The sequence below is a fragment of the Bipolaris zeicola genome, assembly GCF_000523435.1.
Source record: "Bipolaris zeicola 26-R-13 unplaced genomic scaffold scaffold_74, whole genome shotgun sequence".
NCBI lineage: Eukaryota > Fungi > Ascomycota > Dothideomycetes > Pleosporales > Pleosporaceae > Bipolaris > Bipolaris zeicola.
The window spans coordinates 38,967-52,154 of record NW_006912123.1 but is presented as its reverse complement, the minus strand read 5'-3'; the positions used below and the strand labels follow the sequence as shown (position 1 = coordinate 52,154).

The 13,188-nt window shown below is 49.7% G+C and overlaps 8 protein-coding genes across 8 annotated transcripts; 5 read left to right on the top strand and 3 right to left on the bottom strand.

Moving 5' to 3' along the window:
- Positions 1-266: 266 nt before the first annotated feature.
- Positions 267-506, top strand: COCCADRAFT_96203 (uncharacterized protein; the record flags this gene model as incomplete). The annotated part of the gene is made up of 1 exon (XM_007714103.1): positions 267-506. A coding segment is annotated over one exon (240 nt), but the record flags the coding sequence as incomplete, so codon positions are not given.
- Positions 507-1,226: 720 nt separating this feature from the next.
- Positions 1,227-1,893, top strand: COCCADRAFT_96088 (uncharacterized protein; the record flags this gene model as incomplete). Its single annotated transcript, XM_007714102.1, has 4 exons — positions 1,227-1,339; positions 1,413-1,546; positions 1,627-1,702; positions 1,764-1,893. 4 exons carry the CDS (start codon positions 1,227-1,229, stop codon positions 1,891-1,893), a joined length of 453 nt encoding a protein of 150 aa, XP_007712292.1.
- Positions 1,894-2,854: 961 nt separating this feature from the next.
- COCCADRAFT_96192 (uncharacterized protein) lies at positions 2,855-4,039 on the top strand (the record flags this gene model as incomplete). The annotated part of the gene is made up of 4 exons (XM_007714101.1): positions 2,855-2,929; positions 3,011-3,191; positions 3,352-3,532; positions 3,643-4,039. 4 exons carry the CDS (start codon positions 2,855-2,857, stop codon positions 4,037-4,039), a joined length of 834 nt encoding a protein of 277 aa, XP_007712291.1.
- A 306-nt stretch (positions 4,040-4,345) lies between these two features.
- COCCADRAFT_36772 (uncharacterized protein) lies at positions 4,346-6,327 on the bottom strand (the record flags this gene model as incomplete). The annotated part of the gene is made up of 4 exons (XM_007714100.1): positions 4,346-4,602; positions 4,652-5,848; positions 5,898-6,097; positions 6,152-6,327. The coding sequence occupies 4 exons, from the start codon at positions 6,325-6,327 to the stop codon at positions 4,346-4,348; spliced, it is 1,830 nt and encodes a 609-aa protein (XP_007712290.1).
- Positions 6,328-7,160: 833 nt separating this feature from the next.
- Positions 7,161-8,699, top strand: COCCADRAFT_96160 (uncharacterized protein; the record flags this gene model as incomplete). The annotated part of the gene is made up of 5 exons (XM_007714099.1): positions 7,161-7,195; positions 7,258-7,280; positions 7,335-7,609; positions 7,659-7,745; positions 7,797-8,699. 5 exons carry the CDS (start codon positions 7,161-7,163, stop codon positions 8,697-8,699), a joined length of 1,323 nt encoding a protein of 440 aa, XP_007712289.1.
- Positions 8,700-8,989: 290 nt separating this feature from the next.
- On the bottom strand, positions 8,990-10,705 carry COCCADRAFT_26270 (uncharacterized protein; the record flags this gene model as incomplete). The annotated part of the gene is made up of 1 exon (XM_007714085.1): positions 8,990-10,705. The coding sequence occupies one exon, from the start codon at positions 10,703-10,705 to the stop codon at positions 8,990-8,992; it is 1,716 nt and encodes a 571-aa protein (XP_007712275.1).
- Positions 10,706-10,987: 282 nt separating this feature from the next.
- COCCADRAFT_5044 (uncharacterized protein) lies at positions 10,988-12,322 on the top strand (the record flags this gene model as incomplete). The annotated part of the gene is made up of 2 exons (XM_007714079.1): positions 10,988-12,035; positions 12,102-12,322. 2 exons carry the CDS (start codon positions 10,988-10,990, stop codon positions 12,320-12,322), a joined length of 1,269 nt encoding a protein of 422 aa, XP_007712269.1.
- Positions 12,323-12,610: 288 nt separating this feature from the next.
- Positions 12,611-13,020, bottom strand: COCCADRAFT_96126 (uncharacterized protein; the record flags this gene model as incomplete). The annotated part of the gene is made up of 2 exons (XM_007714098.1): positions 12,611-12,808; positions 12,907-13,020. The coding sequence occupies 2 exons, from the start codon at positions 13,018-13,020 to the stop codon at positions 12,611-12,613; spliced, it is 312 nt and encodes a 103-aa protein (XP_007712288.1).
- Between the last annotated feature and the right edge of the window lie 168 nt (positions 13,021-13,188).

Here is a 13,188-nt window from a genome sequence, read left to right as displayed (position 1 = left end):
CATGGTGACAGCACCGACAATATCGAAGAGCAAGGGAAACATGAACAGTTTTAGTTGTTTGATCAAACGATATACATCCCAAGACTCCACCACCAGTAATTCAAAGATGCGAATTGATGTACATAGCAAAAAGAATATAAGATATGGCAAGGCCGGTACCCGCCTCTCTCCCCCAACTATCCGGTGTTAAATCCACTAGCGTGCATACATCTCATGTCTGTCAGGACGAAATACTCCTCTTGGAGACGACCAAGAAGGAAAAGTAATTCGATATTTATGTGGATGTTTCAATGCTAGGTCCTGTGTCATCAAATTATGTTACTCGAGTGTCTCCTCTTTACAAATATTTTCCTTCCCCACTGATCCTTTTGAATAAGAACGGTAAATGGGCTTGTAGCCACCAGCTATGTGAACGGTGTACTAGTCAGAGTCTTACACTAGCTGCATTCAGCTGCATTAATGAGGCGACTGTCTTCTGTATCAATGGAAACGTTATGAGCATTTGATACTATCGGAGACGTACTTAGTGTCTTTCTGGCACTTGTAGCAATATAATATCCTTTTGATTGTAGATTATATATTCACGGTCGTGTCTTCATTACCTTGGAAGTCACTAATTAAGGTCGAAACATATGATATTATGCAAGGCCAAGTAATTGCCTCGATGCATGCAACTAATGTTACACAGGAAAAGCAAGCATCAAAGGCTCGGGCCGACCCCGCATAATCATGCTGCACCAATCCCCACACCCGCTCTACGAGCATCTACTCTCAAATGAATTTAATCAACTACTTGTCGTGATATACCCATATACTTTGGAGAGTCCACGTCAATCTCTTCTAACGAGACCAAACTCAAGTTTACACAAAAAGAACTGCCTTGAAAGTAGATATGGGTAGTGAATAGTATGCAGCAGCATACGCACTCCCCTCACATAAGTAACGATCATCGAGTGTCAGAAAAAGCAGATGCATGTTACATATATGTGCATAACTACCTTGCATATGTATACACCGGATGTTGAAGTCATGTGTCTATATTCAGTTGGCCATGAGAATCTTCATACCGAAGCAGTGGTTTTTCTATGTCTAAATCGTCTATATAAACCCCTTCTCCCTGACTCCTTGGAATCAATCATCAAACTCAAGCTTCTTCTTCATCTACACAAACCACAACACTTCCACTCAACCCCATTCCCGATTTTCCAACACCAACCTCCTTCATCATGTCTGACTACACCGGCCCCGGAATCTACACCATCTCTCCTTTCCACGCCCCTGAGATGGAGCTCGACATCTGGAAAGGCGAAAAGAAGGAAGGCACCCAAGTCAAGCTCTAGTACATCATCCCTTTACCATACCCATCCTGTTTATCCTGTGTTTCGAAAACTATCCGACTAACAGGTTTACAGCAAGAAAGTCCCAAATGCATCAAACCACCAATTCCAGATTGTCTGCGCTGGAGGCGTCGGCGGTAACCCCGAAAAGGGCGACCGCGAGTACTTTATCATTCCCGTCAACTCTGGTCTCTACATGACTGCTCACGGTACTACAAATTACAATCCTGCTGTCAGCAACTAGAAAGTTGAAGCACTAACACGAAATCCATAGACACGAGCAAGGTAGTCACCACTCAGCTCCTTCCCCCTAAGGACTCCTCAATCCGCTGGAAGCTTGCACATGCCGGAAATGGCGCCTACTAGTACGTGTCTTGTTCTTTTTTTCTCTCTCTCGGATTCGGGGCTGCGCTAATCTTGATACAGCATCAACCACGTGGATGGCAAGAAGCAGCTCAACGTCCGTGGCGGAGCCAAAGAGGAAGGAACGGAACTCATCACGTATCAGATGGCGACAGCTCCCAACTGCCAGTTCATTCTCAGGGCGGCAGCATAGAGACGCTATCAAGGCTGTGTGCTATCGCCGATTACTAGTGTTCAGAGCGGTTTGAGTTGCCAGTTATGTACTGTTGGTGTGCTGTGCGGCACTGCCATGTGTCACCTCCTGGCAAAGAGAAACGACTTTTAGATCGGGATACCTTTCAACACTCTTTGGTGATTGAGCTTAGTTGCTTTACCATATCTGGATAAATAGCAATAGAACAGGTCACTAGAGTTGCTTCTCATAAACGACCTTTGTGATGCACCATACAGTCGTAACGCGATCACTTGTCCCCAGCATTTGCACACCATACATGAATGCTTCTGACAAGCTATAGCCTAGACTTGAAGTTCTGCATTAACTAGCGCTCCAACTTTTCTCATGTGTATGCAAATACCCTGACTATTGCGTGAACATTACGCACTGCAGCGGCACGCTTCTTCTACATATGCAGTGTAACGTTACCACCGGAGATCGATTTGGTGAACCAGCTCTTGCCGACGTTTCGCTCTTCGACTTCGCTTTGTGTATTCACGTATTTCTCTCCGACACGACCGTGGTGATGGAGATTTTGAACGGCTCGAAGCAAACACACATGACTAGACAAAGATTGATGTGCTTTCAACAAACAGCAAACACGATCAAAACCAAGCCCAACCAATTATACATCACCCTAAATCAAGCTTCTTCGCCCCCAGCCCTCAACCACCTTCCGGCTTACCTCATCTGGTCTCCCCACGGAGCCGCATCCTTCTACCGCGGTGTGTGGGGGTAAAATATGTGGGGAAGCTTGCTCCACCCCCCATGCTACCCCTCCCTACGCATACACACCTACAAACAAGCTATGACGAAGCTACCCTCTCTCCGCCTCACACCTCTACCACGCCTCCTCCTCCTAAAAAAACAAGTCCCAATCATCAACAACCTCAATCCCTCCCCCTTACACAAACGCAGTTTCTTCTTTTCAACAAGAAAAATGAACACCCTCCAAGAAGCAAGCAGAATATACAAGGCCCTCCAAAAGCCCAGTCCGACGTTCGGAGGATGGCAGGTTTGTTTAATCTCTTCCCTAGTAGTTTACTTTAACTCAACAACCACCATAGCGAATAGATACTAAGAAGATGAATGTCAGATGCTCCCAGGTACCAACCTCGCCCGCTCAATCGCCCGCTCAGGCGTCGATTGGATCTGCGTCGACACGGAACACGGCAACATATCCGATAGCGAAATGCACGAGGCTGTCACTGCTATTGCGCTTGCAGGCGTAAGTCCGCTTGTAAGAATTGCTTCGAATGAGGCGTGGATGGTGAAGCGTAAGTTCCTATCCATTTCCCTATTCCCAAAACATATGAAACCCCCAAACATGTGTGATTTCTCCAATCCCACAAAGAAGATAAAAGTAAAAGGAAACCTTGAGACGGGCAAATCAAACCTGGTATGCACGAATAGCTGATAGTAAGAGGGAGAAAACAGGCGCCCTCGATTCCGGCGCACACGGCATAATCGTCCCCCTCATCTACACCGTCGACGATGCAAAACGCCTCGTTTCATCTGCAAAGTTTCCTCCACAAGGTACACGCGGATTTGGATCACCGCTGCCAACACAGTGTTTCGGAAACGAAGCAATGTCGTATTATCTGCAACATGCGAATTCGTTCAGTCTCCCCTGCCCCTTTCCTTTGCCCATCCAACCCCATAAAACACCGCGAGACATCAACATTTCCCCTTACGATTCAAATTACTGATTTTAGAGGGAAAAAAAAGAACGCTAGTAACTATTGTCCAAATCGAAACCGCACCCGCCCTCGAACACGTCCGCGAAATCGCAGCTATACCGGGCGTCGACGTCCTTCTCATCGGCCCCTTCGATCTAGGAAATAACATCGGACACCCTATTCTCACGGGAGAAATCGCACCAGAGCTCAACGCGGCGATTGAGAAGATCAAAGATGCTGCGCATGCCGAAGGGAAAAAAGTGGCTATTTATTGTAATTCGGGTGAGGATGCGAGAATGTATGCGCAGAGGGGGTTCGATATGATGAGTGTTTTGACGGATCAGATTGGGATTACGGGGACTTTTCAGAGGAGTCTTGGGGTGGCGAGGGGGGAGGTCGAGGGGAGTGGGGGGGATGGAAAGGTTAAGGGGTATGATGGGAGGTAAGGATGAGCTTTGGCTGTAATGGTATTTCGATTATGTGCATCTTTTTGAAGAGTTGAGGAGATTTCAACAGGACCGCTGAATACCATGGATCTAATGTACATTTTGGTCGTCTTCGTCTTCTGGAGAAAAACAGCAAAAGGAAGACTGTTCCCATGCATGCGTTTCTAAACCAACATAGAATATCTCAACCTTTCATATTCGTACAGAAGAATGACATTCTATCGGTAGGATCGGCTATAGGGTTTGGGAAAGAGGAGACAAAGTAGCAGAAAGATGGGATAGGTTCCAGGCTCTCTCACAAAGCTACTACACTTGTCGACGAGATGCAGATTTTGCCTTCTTGCTACGCCTCATGGATATCATGCGGCCGCCCTGAGCAACTTGGCCGTTACCGTTGCTGCGTGACATTGAGCAGGCCGGGTGTTCATCCGAAGCGGACATGGAAGCCATGACGAATGAGTCGGTGTTGTGTCCATAATACAGCAACACGCCAGTGCGCATTTTCTTGATACCTAAAATGCCAATAGCTCCGGCAGAATTGCTGTGCTTGACACTTGGATGGCCTGGAATATTATTAGCATAATCAGAGTAGCACCCTGGAAAGTCACGTACCCATGAATTCATTCTCGATCATGGCTTTCAAAGCTTCATCTTCGGTGACCTCAATGTACTCTCCGCCACGACCCTTCTTCACACTTTGGTAGAGTCGCTCGGCACAAACAGTAGCAGCCATAGTTGTCGCCATGTGCTCACCAGTCCCGCTAGTAACAGTCGCTACGCATATCTGGTCGGGGTCGTTTGGATCGGCAGGAATGACTGCAGTGCCTATCCCTACAAGGGCTGCAGGGCCGACACGCCCGCGGTATTTCATACCAATACCTCCAGAAGAAGCACCACAGGCTATATTGCCCCAACTGTCTATTGCAATAGCTCCAACAGTGTCGGTGATGTGGTCTTCCTCGGGTTGCTGTGGACCTGGTCCGGGTGGAACTGGCCGAGTTGGTTTGGTCTCTGCAGTCTTACTGCCTATACTCTCGAGCAGGTCAGGCTCCGCTGCTTGTTCATGAGGTGTTGATGAAGCGTAGACCCTCGCTGTCTGAGCGCTAGATCCAGAATCGGAATCATCGCTCGAGCCATCAGCCCAAGCTTTGCGTGAAAAGGCCCCATGCATTTCTTCCTGTGGACTGGTATTCATGACACTATTGTGGCCCAAGTCGGGGCCCGCGTGAGTATTTCTGCATTGGCTCAGGGTAGGCACTGTCTGCGTGCTATTGATGAAAGCATTGCGAGAGGGATTGCCAATCAACGATGTTTGTTCAGACAACTCCGGGGTATTGATTTGATCGTCACTGTTCCAAGAACCCGAAGACCGCTTTGATAGAGGCAAAGAATCAGACTGGTTACTTTCGACTTGGTCATACATTGTATGATCTGAAGATAGGGGTGAGTGTGATTGCGAGAGGAATGTGCAGGCTGCTAGCAAGTTTTGGGTGTGCTGTTCGCGCATCTGTTGCCGTTCAGCCTCATCTTCTGATTCGAGTTTCTCCCTGATCTTCCAGCATGACGGATGTGTGCCGCTCTTCTTTGATTTACGTTCTGCAGATCTCAAATCCGAGAGCCATCGCATCCAGCGGTCTTTGGCAGCTGGTGAGATCAGTGCATCATGCGGCAGAATTGGCATACCCATTTCGATGGCGAAATCAGTAGCACCTTGGGAGACCAGGAGGTTTGGAGGGACTCGGCGCAGTGTAAGCGGATCCATGGTATGGTTGTGAACCATACGTGCTAGAGATATGGGGTTCTTGATTTCTGTCAAGAATCGTCAATATGGAACATGCCTTCATCTCTAATAACTTACGAGCCACAGCTCCAACGGCCCCGCTACGCCCATAATGATCCACAATGGAGGCATCGCATTCTACAACGCCGTCCATGGCAAGGTTACTTCCGTACCCAGCGTTGGTAATCTCTCTGTCTTCGAGCGTCTTGATGGCAATCTCAACAGCGTCTAACGCAGAGCCTCCGTTCTTGAGAATGAGCATAGCGATTTGTGCGGCACTAGAGAAGATGAGCAAAAGTTTAGTAAGACTTCACATTGCCAGAAATACCTACTCGTTGCATGCCTCTAGATGTATCCTCTCGTTTTGGTGGCTGTGGTACCCAGCCCCGGCATGGACATAGATGCAGCATATGTCGTCGTGGGGCGGACTACGCGCCGCTTTGCGTGTTTGTGTATCGACATGGGGCACCCCATCTACAGGCGCAAATTGATGACTAGGGACCGACATGCCTTTGTGCGTCGAAAAGCACCGGCGTATATGTCGAAAGTGAGGGGCGAAAGTATCCAGCGTATGGCACAACTGTCACCTAGTGCTGTTTGGACGAAGCCGAGTATGTGAGTGTACAAGCTGTGTTTGCGTTGAGCACGTGCCCAGTGCAAGTGGGTATAGAAGCCTTCAATTGTCGTAAATCGTAAGGAGTAGCGGTTTTCAGGCGACCATGCAAGATGGTGGCGGCCTCAGAATCAATGGTGAAATAGATAGGGTATGGAAATAGCACAGGTTGACTGAGAGAGAAAGGAGAGGAACAAGAAGGGAAAATAAATTAAGAAATCGAGGCGACGGTGGAGGGACTGCGCGGCACGGACGAGTGAAGAAATGAGAGTCGGAGAGAGATGCTCGGCGAGCGCTATAGGGCTATGGTTAGTGAAGGAGGAGAGGTTAGTAGTAGGTAATGTCAGAGCTTTGTTAGCGAAAGACACCTTCCTCTGCGTCTGTTGAAGCTACGTGCGTAGCATATGAATCATCATGTGTGACGCGAAAAAAAACAGGCACGGCAGTCTAGGAAGAAGAAGGAGCGACAGTGTTTACAAACAGAGAGCTGGGACGTGGCTCACCCACAAGTAATAGCGGCCCCCGCCATTGTGTTCCAATTCCCGCTGCCAAGAGCGGAGCGGGGCGGTGCCTGATTCGACGACAGCCCACATGCACCCGACGCCGACCTCCGCCATCACCTCTCTGACGAAGCCACCTCCACACCTGCTTCTCGCTTTTCTCCTCCACCCGGGATTCCTTCAGCTGCTTTTGCATATTTGTTTTTGTAGCAAGCAGCAGCAGTAAATATGGCGTCCCAAACCCCCGCCGTTGTCATGGACAAGTAAGCTCCCAGCTGCCTGTTGGCATCCCCACTCCCAATTGAGTACTGACGTTGGCACACAGCGGTACGGGATACTCGAAGCTCGGTATGCTAGACATTAATTCCAGCCTCTTTAGCTCTTAGTAACGCCCAATCCTAGGTTTCGCCGGCAACGACTCCCCATCCTTCGTCTTTCCCACCGCGATAGCTACCAAGGGCCCAACTGGCGGTACCGGCGGATCTGGCTCTGGACGCCCAGCTGTCGCGAACAAACCCTCATTTCTGACCGGTGGTGCTGGTCCTGGTGGACATCTTTCTGGAAAACGAGGCACCGAAGACCTGGACTTCTTCATTGGTGATGAAGCTCTGGCCGCAGCAGGAGGCGCGGGCTATGGCATCAACTACCCAATTAGACACGGCCAGATAGACAACTGGGTATGGCGAGTCATTATGAAGAATGAGGCCAAAAACTGATGCTCGGCAGGATCTCATGGAGCGTTTCTGGTCCAATTCGATATTCAAGTACCTGCGAGTAGAGCCGGAAGACCACCACTTCCTGCTCACTGAACCAGTATGCCGTCCTTTGAAAACTCAGGAAACGCATATGCTGACTGCTGCCTAGCCATTGAACCCCCCAGAGAACCGCGAAGCCACCGCCGAGATCATGTTCGAGTCCTTCAACGTCGCCGGTCTCTACATTGCCGTGCAAGCTGTGCTTGCATTGGCCGCGTCATGGACAAGCTCCAAGGTGCAGGACAGATCCCTCACGGGTACCGTCATCGACTCCGGTGCTGGTGTTACACACGTTATCCCAGTTGCTGAAGGTTACGTCATTGGCTCCTCAATCAAGAGTGTCCCCATTGCCGGTCGAGACATTACCAACTTTGTCCAATCGCTCCTCCGAGAACGTGGCGAGCCTGACTCGTCCCTTCAGACCGCTGAACGCATCAAAGAGGAATTCTGTTACGTCTGCCCAGATATCGTGAAGGAGTTTGCACGCTTCGACCGCGAATCAGACGACCGCTTCAAGAAGTACACGGTCAACTACCCCAATGGCAGGACCGCCTCCGTAGACGTCGGTTACGAGCGCTTCCTTGCACCTGAAATCTTCTTCAACCCCGAGATCTACTCCTCCGATTTCTTGACCCCGCTACCCACCATTGTCGATACCGTCATTCAGTCCTCACCCATCGATGTACGTAGGGGACTGTACAAGAACATTGTTCTGTCTGGTGGTTCAACACTCTACAAAGACTTTGGTCGCCGCTTGCAGCGTGACATTAGACACATGGTTGATGCCAGGATCAAGGCCTCTGAAGCACGGAGTGGAGGTGCAAAGAGTGGTGGTTTGGATGTACAGGTCATTACTCACAAGAGACAAAGACACGGTCCTTGGTTCGGAGGTAGTTTGCTCGGACAGACGCCCGAGTTCAAGAGCTATTGCCATACCAAGGCGGAGTACGATGAAATCGGCCCCAGTATTGTCAGACGGTTCGCCCTGCTCGGTGGACCAGGAAGCTCGTAACTGGCCAAACACGAGAATACTAGGCAAGCGTATATGTGAGAAGAATTTACTGAGCGAGCATAAAAGAAGTGTAAAGCTGTCGAGAATCCCAGGATTGACATCACAACATAAAATCCATGTGACTGTGCAAACGTGATGTATATGCCAAAACGCGAGTGTAGTTTGACAGAAGGTTTAACCAAGCAAAGGCAGTGATGACTTTTTACGTTTGTATGCTGATGTATGCGCCGGCTAGAGAAATACTGTGTCTGTCCGTATGTCCCCCAAAACGCCAGAGATATGCAGATTAACTACTCCATCGTCACCTCACTACCCTGTGCCCCATTAGTTTCTCCAACTGATCCCATCGTCTTCCTAGTCAGCACAGCAACACCCTCTACATGCCCTGTCTGAGGGAAGAAGTCGAAGCCCCTCAGGCTGTCAATCTCATAGCATCCCTCTCCCTTTCCAAACCCACCATCTACGCCCTTCATGCCGCCAACCAAAACACCAACATCCCTGGCTTGCGTATGCACATTACAACTCACGTAAACGATTCTCGCGGGGCCATATTGCACCAACTGTCGCAGAAAAGATTCATCGCAGCCTTTTCGTGGGGGATCAATCATAACGACCGTTTCATCAGCAGGAGTCTCGATCGAAGCGAAGAGGCGTGCAGCATCTGCAGCGATGAAACGTGCGGAGCTTTCAGGTAGATCATTCAGACGTGCATTGGTTGTTGCGGACTCAATGCTCGACGAGGAAATATCGATGCCCAGTGATGTTTTGAACTGGCTCGATAACGTAATTGTAAAGAGACCCGAGCCAGAGTATGCGTCGATGAGGTGGCTGATTTTGTGATTTGGGGAAGAAGGTAAGATGTGCTCGCGAATGTACTGGGTGAAGACGGGGAGGATGCTGTTATTGTTTTGGAAGAAAGAGCCCGCTGGGTTGACGAATTGGAAGTCGTCGACGTATTCGGTGGATTTTGCATTGGAGTCTGTTATGCATATCTTGCGGTGGATGTAGTCGCCTCGGTCTTCGATGACCGCATCTGGGTCTTCTTCCTTAGTGGCATCGTATTCGGATTTGGGTATCCGGGTGGTGCTTTCACGGAGGAGGATAGTGGCGCCTTTGTTGTACTTGTCAATGGTATCGGCGACGCGTTTGCGCTCGCGCTTGTTGCCTGCGCGCACGGCGTCGGTTCCGATCGGGCAATCTTCTATGTCGATGGTGGTTCTGGTCCCCTTTTTCATGAAGCCAATTGGCGGTACTTCTTTGAATGTACGTCTGATGCCATTTCGGCCGTCGCTTCGACGAGCATCCGGTGGACCGTCAAAGTGCGGAGTGAGCTTCGTCCTGTATCCGTATTGCAAAGGCGATCCAATAGTATCGCCGATAGTCGGAACAAGCTCGGGCGGTAGGTTGGAAAAGTTTTTGTAGGCTTTCTGAACGATGGACTTTTTGTGTTCCAATTGGAAATCGTAGGGCAGCATCTGAAATTGACAACCCGAGCAACTGGAAAAGTAGGGGCACTTTACTAGAGACGAGTCGCGGTGATTTGAGGGCGTAACAACATTGACAAAATCGGCCATGGAGTATTTTTCCTTCTCGAAATGCCTGTGCGGACGTGCGGTGACAACATCTCCAGGCGCACTGAAAGGTACAACAAAGACTTGATCTGAATCTGAACCTTGCTGAAATCCAAGACCATCTCCGGTAGATGATATTTCCCTGATCTCGACAGTAATTTCTTTGAATTTTTCGGGTAGCTGCGTTGATGTCTCTTTCCCTTCTCTTTCTAGCTTGAATTTTTTTATGAGGGCAGTGACATCCTCCAACAAGACCTCCTCGTTGGTACCGTTTGTTTTTAGTATCTTGCTTTGCTCGGCATGACCATTTTTCATTCGTTTGTTCTTGAACCTGTAATTTCCTCGTGAACCTTCCTCGCTACGCAGAGGCGTCTCGGCGTGTCTTTTCGCGCCATTACTCTCTATGGGAGCAACATTATCTGCGGAAGAGGCCATACTGCGCTTGGCAATCTGGGAATACCGGCTACTGCTCAGCAGAGTCCGAAGTGGTCGACTGAAAATTCGGGAGTACATGCACCAAGTCTCACAGTCGAGAAAAGTTATGTTAGTCACTGAGTTGGGAAGAGGTGTGATTGGCTACAGCATTTACTGCCCATGCCGCTTAGTCACTGTGAACTTTCCGAACTTCACTTTCAAGCACCACCAAGCGCGCAGACTACCCGCTATTACAGCCTCTCCACGCTCAATTGGCCCTCGCGACGAGGCTCAAGGGCAACAATGAGCATCTGCCGCCCCGCAAGATGTCTTTTTACTAAGGCCGCCTCAACGACCCTCCCTAAACCACCTCCGCAACGCACTTTCCATTCCTCCGCATCTCGGCAAGCCCGCAAGAAACGACCGCATTACCCGTCAATAAAGGCAGACGAACTCAAGCTCCTCAACCAGGCCGCCGAGGCCGAGTATCCGAAATACGACACCTCGGAAATAACGCTTCTCGAGAAAAAATATACACCCTCGCAAATCGCCGCCATCAAAGCCGCAGAAACTACGATCGATGCCCGAGATGTCCTTACGCAGGGTCAGCGAAGAACCGATTTTTGGCGGCTCAACTACGAAGACGATCTTGCGGAAGTTGATCCAGTCACCGACCGGCCTGAGAAGCTGACCGGAGACGACATCGAGGGGCCAAAGACATTCCGAATCGCCAACGAAGTGGAACGAGATGAGAATATTTCCCGTATCGCATCGGAGAACCTTGCAAAGATGTACCCAGACGGTATACCAGAGGACGACCCGGGCCTGCAAAATGCCATGGATGCGGCCATTACGCAGGCTGCCCTCGACCCGCGCGCAACATATACATCGAAAAACCCCGCCGCACTTCAGGCGCTCGGTGACGAACGTCACTCTGTAATCGCACCCGATCTACCGAGGGTAGAAAACCGCATGGCACGTCAAACCCGTCGACTCTCCACCGAAGAAGAGGAGGATCCACGGCAGAAGCGTCTTTTGCAATACTTGGGTTGGGACAAGCAAAAATTGCGCAGCATCAGAGTCAAGACACTTGTTGTTCACGGTGTTACGAACCAAACGCGCATGGGCAAGATTAGGAGTTTATACTACCTTACCATTGCGGGGAACCAAGACGGCCTACTAGGTGTGGGAGAAGGCAAGTCCGTCGAACCTGAAGAAGGCAGGAAACAAAGTATCATGAGTGCGATCAGGAACATGAGGCCTGTCCCACGGTACGAGAACAGGACAACATTTGGAGATTTGGAGAAGAAGGTTGGCGCGACAAAGGTGCAGCTTTTTTCAAGACCACCCGGTAAGTCATCGTCTTTTGCTATCGTTTCTATATTTCCGAGCAGTTTGCTAATGACGCAATAATTAGGCTTCGGTCTCCGCGTTCAACATCTCATCTTCGAGCTCGCCCGCGCGGCCGGACTCCAAGACCTCTCTGCCAAAACCCCCCGCTCAAGAAACAAAATGAACGTCATCAAGGCTACCTGGGAAGCTCTCACCAGCCAGAAGCTGCCCGACGAGATTGCCAGAGCTCGCGGCAAGAAGCTAGTCGATGTACGTAAGGTGTACTATGGAGGTTCCATACACTAGCCGGACACCATGTATGAATATTTTGATGTAAAGAAGGGGAGAAGTCATGGGGATACATGTACCATAACGCATATGCATTGGGTGGTCTGAATGCGCATATAAGCGTTTTTTTGTAGAAGAAAACTCGTGTATATTATACCATTCCACCTTCTTTCAACCCCTCACTCCCATATCTCTATATCCTTGCAGTCCTCTTCCAATTCATCTCTACCTGGGGTATCATATTCTCCTTCCATCCTCCTCCTCATCCTCCTCATCCCATCCTGTCCAACTTTTTCCTTTCCTTCCTCACATCTCATCAACCCCACCCTCCTCCCCAACCCCACCATCCCCTCCATCCGTCTCAATCTGCTGATTCAAAACAATACTATACACACTCGCCTTCAACAACGTAAATACGAGCGACGTCTTACGTTCGAGACCGCGCAGCCCGTCAAGGATTACGGCGCTGGGGTTGTTGGAGAGGGTGAGGAGGAGGGAGGACATCTGTTCGTTTTTTTGCAGCGTTAGCTTTCTGTTATGTGGATTGGAGGGAGGGGTAGGGAAGTGGGATGGGGGAACAGGGGGATAAAGGGAAGGCATACGGTATTCAAGTTCTCGAGTAATCGAACGTATTCATCTAGGACTTCTTGTTCGAGTGGTGTGAGTGTTTCTTCGTCGTCGGCGTAGTTTGCGTCTTGGGGGTCGAGTGATGCCATTGTTTTTCTTTTGTTTAAGGTAAATAGGTGTGTGTTTGGTGGTTTTTTTAAACTTTTGTTTCGTTTTTCTCGGGAGTGTCCGTGGAAGGGTCTGGTGTTTGTGATGGGCAAGGGGGGTTGCGCGTGTATGCCCTGGTGGTGGGGTCGGCGTGGGTGCGATGGTTGGAT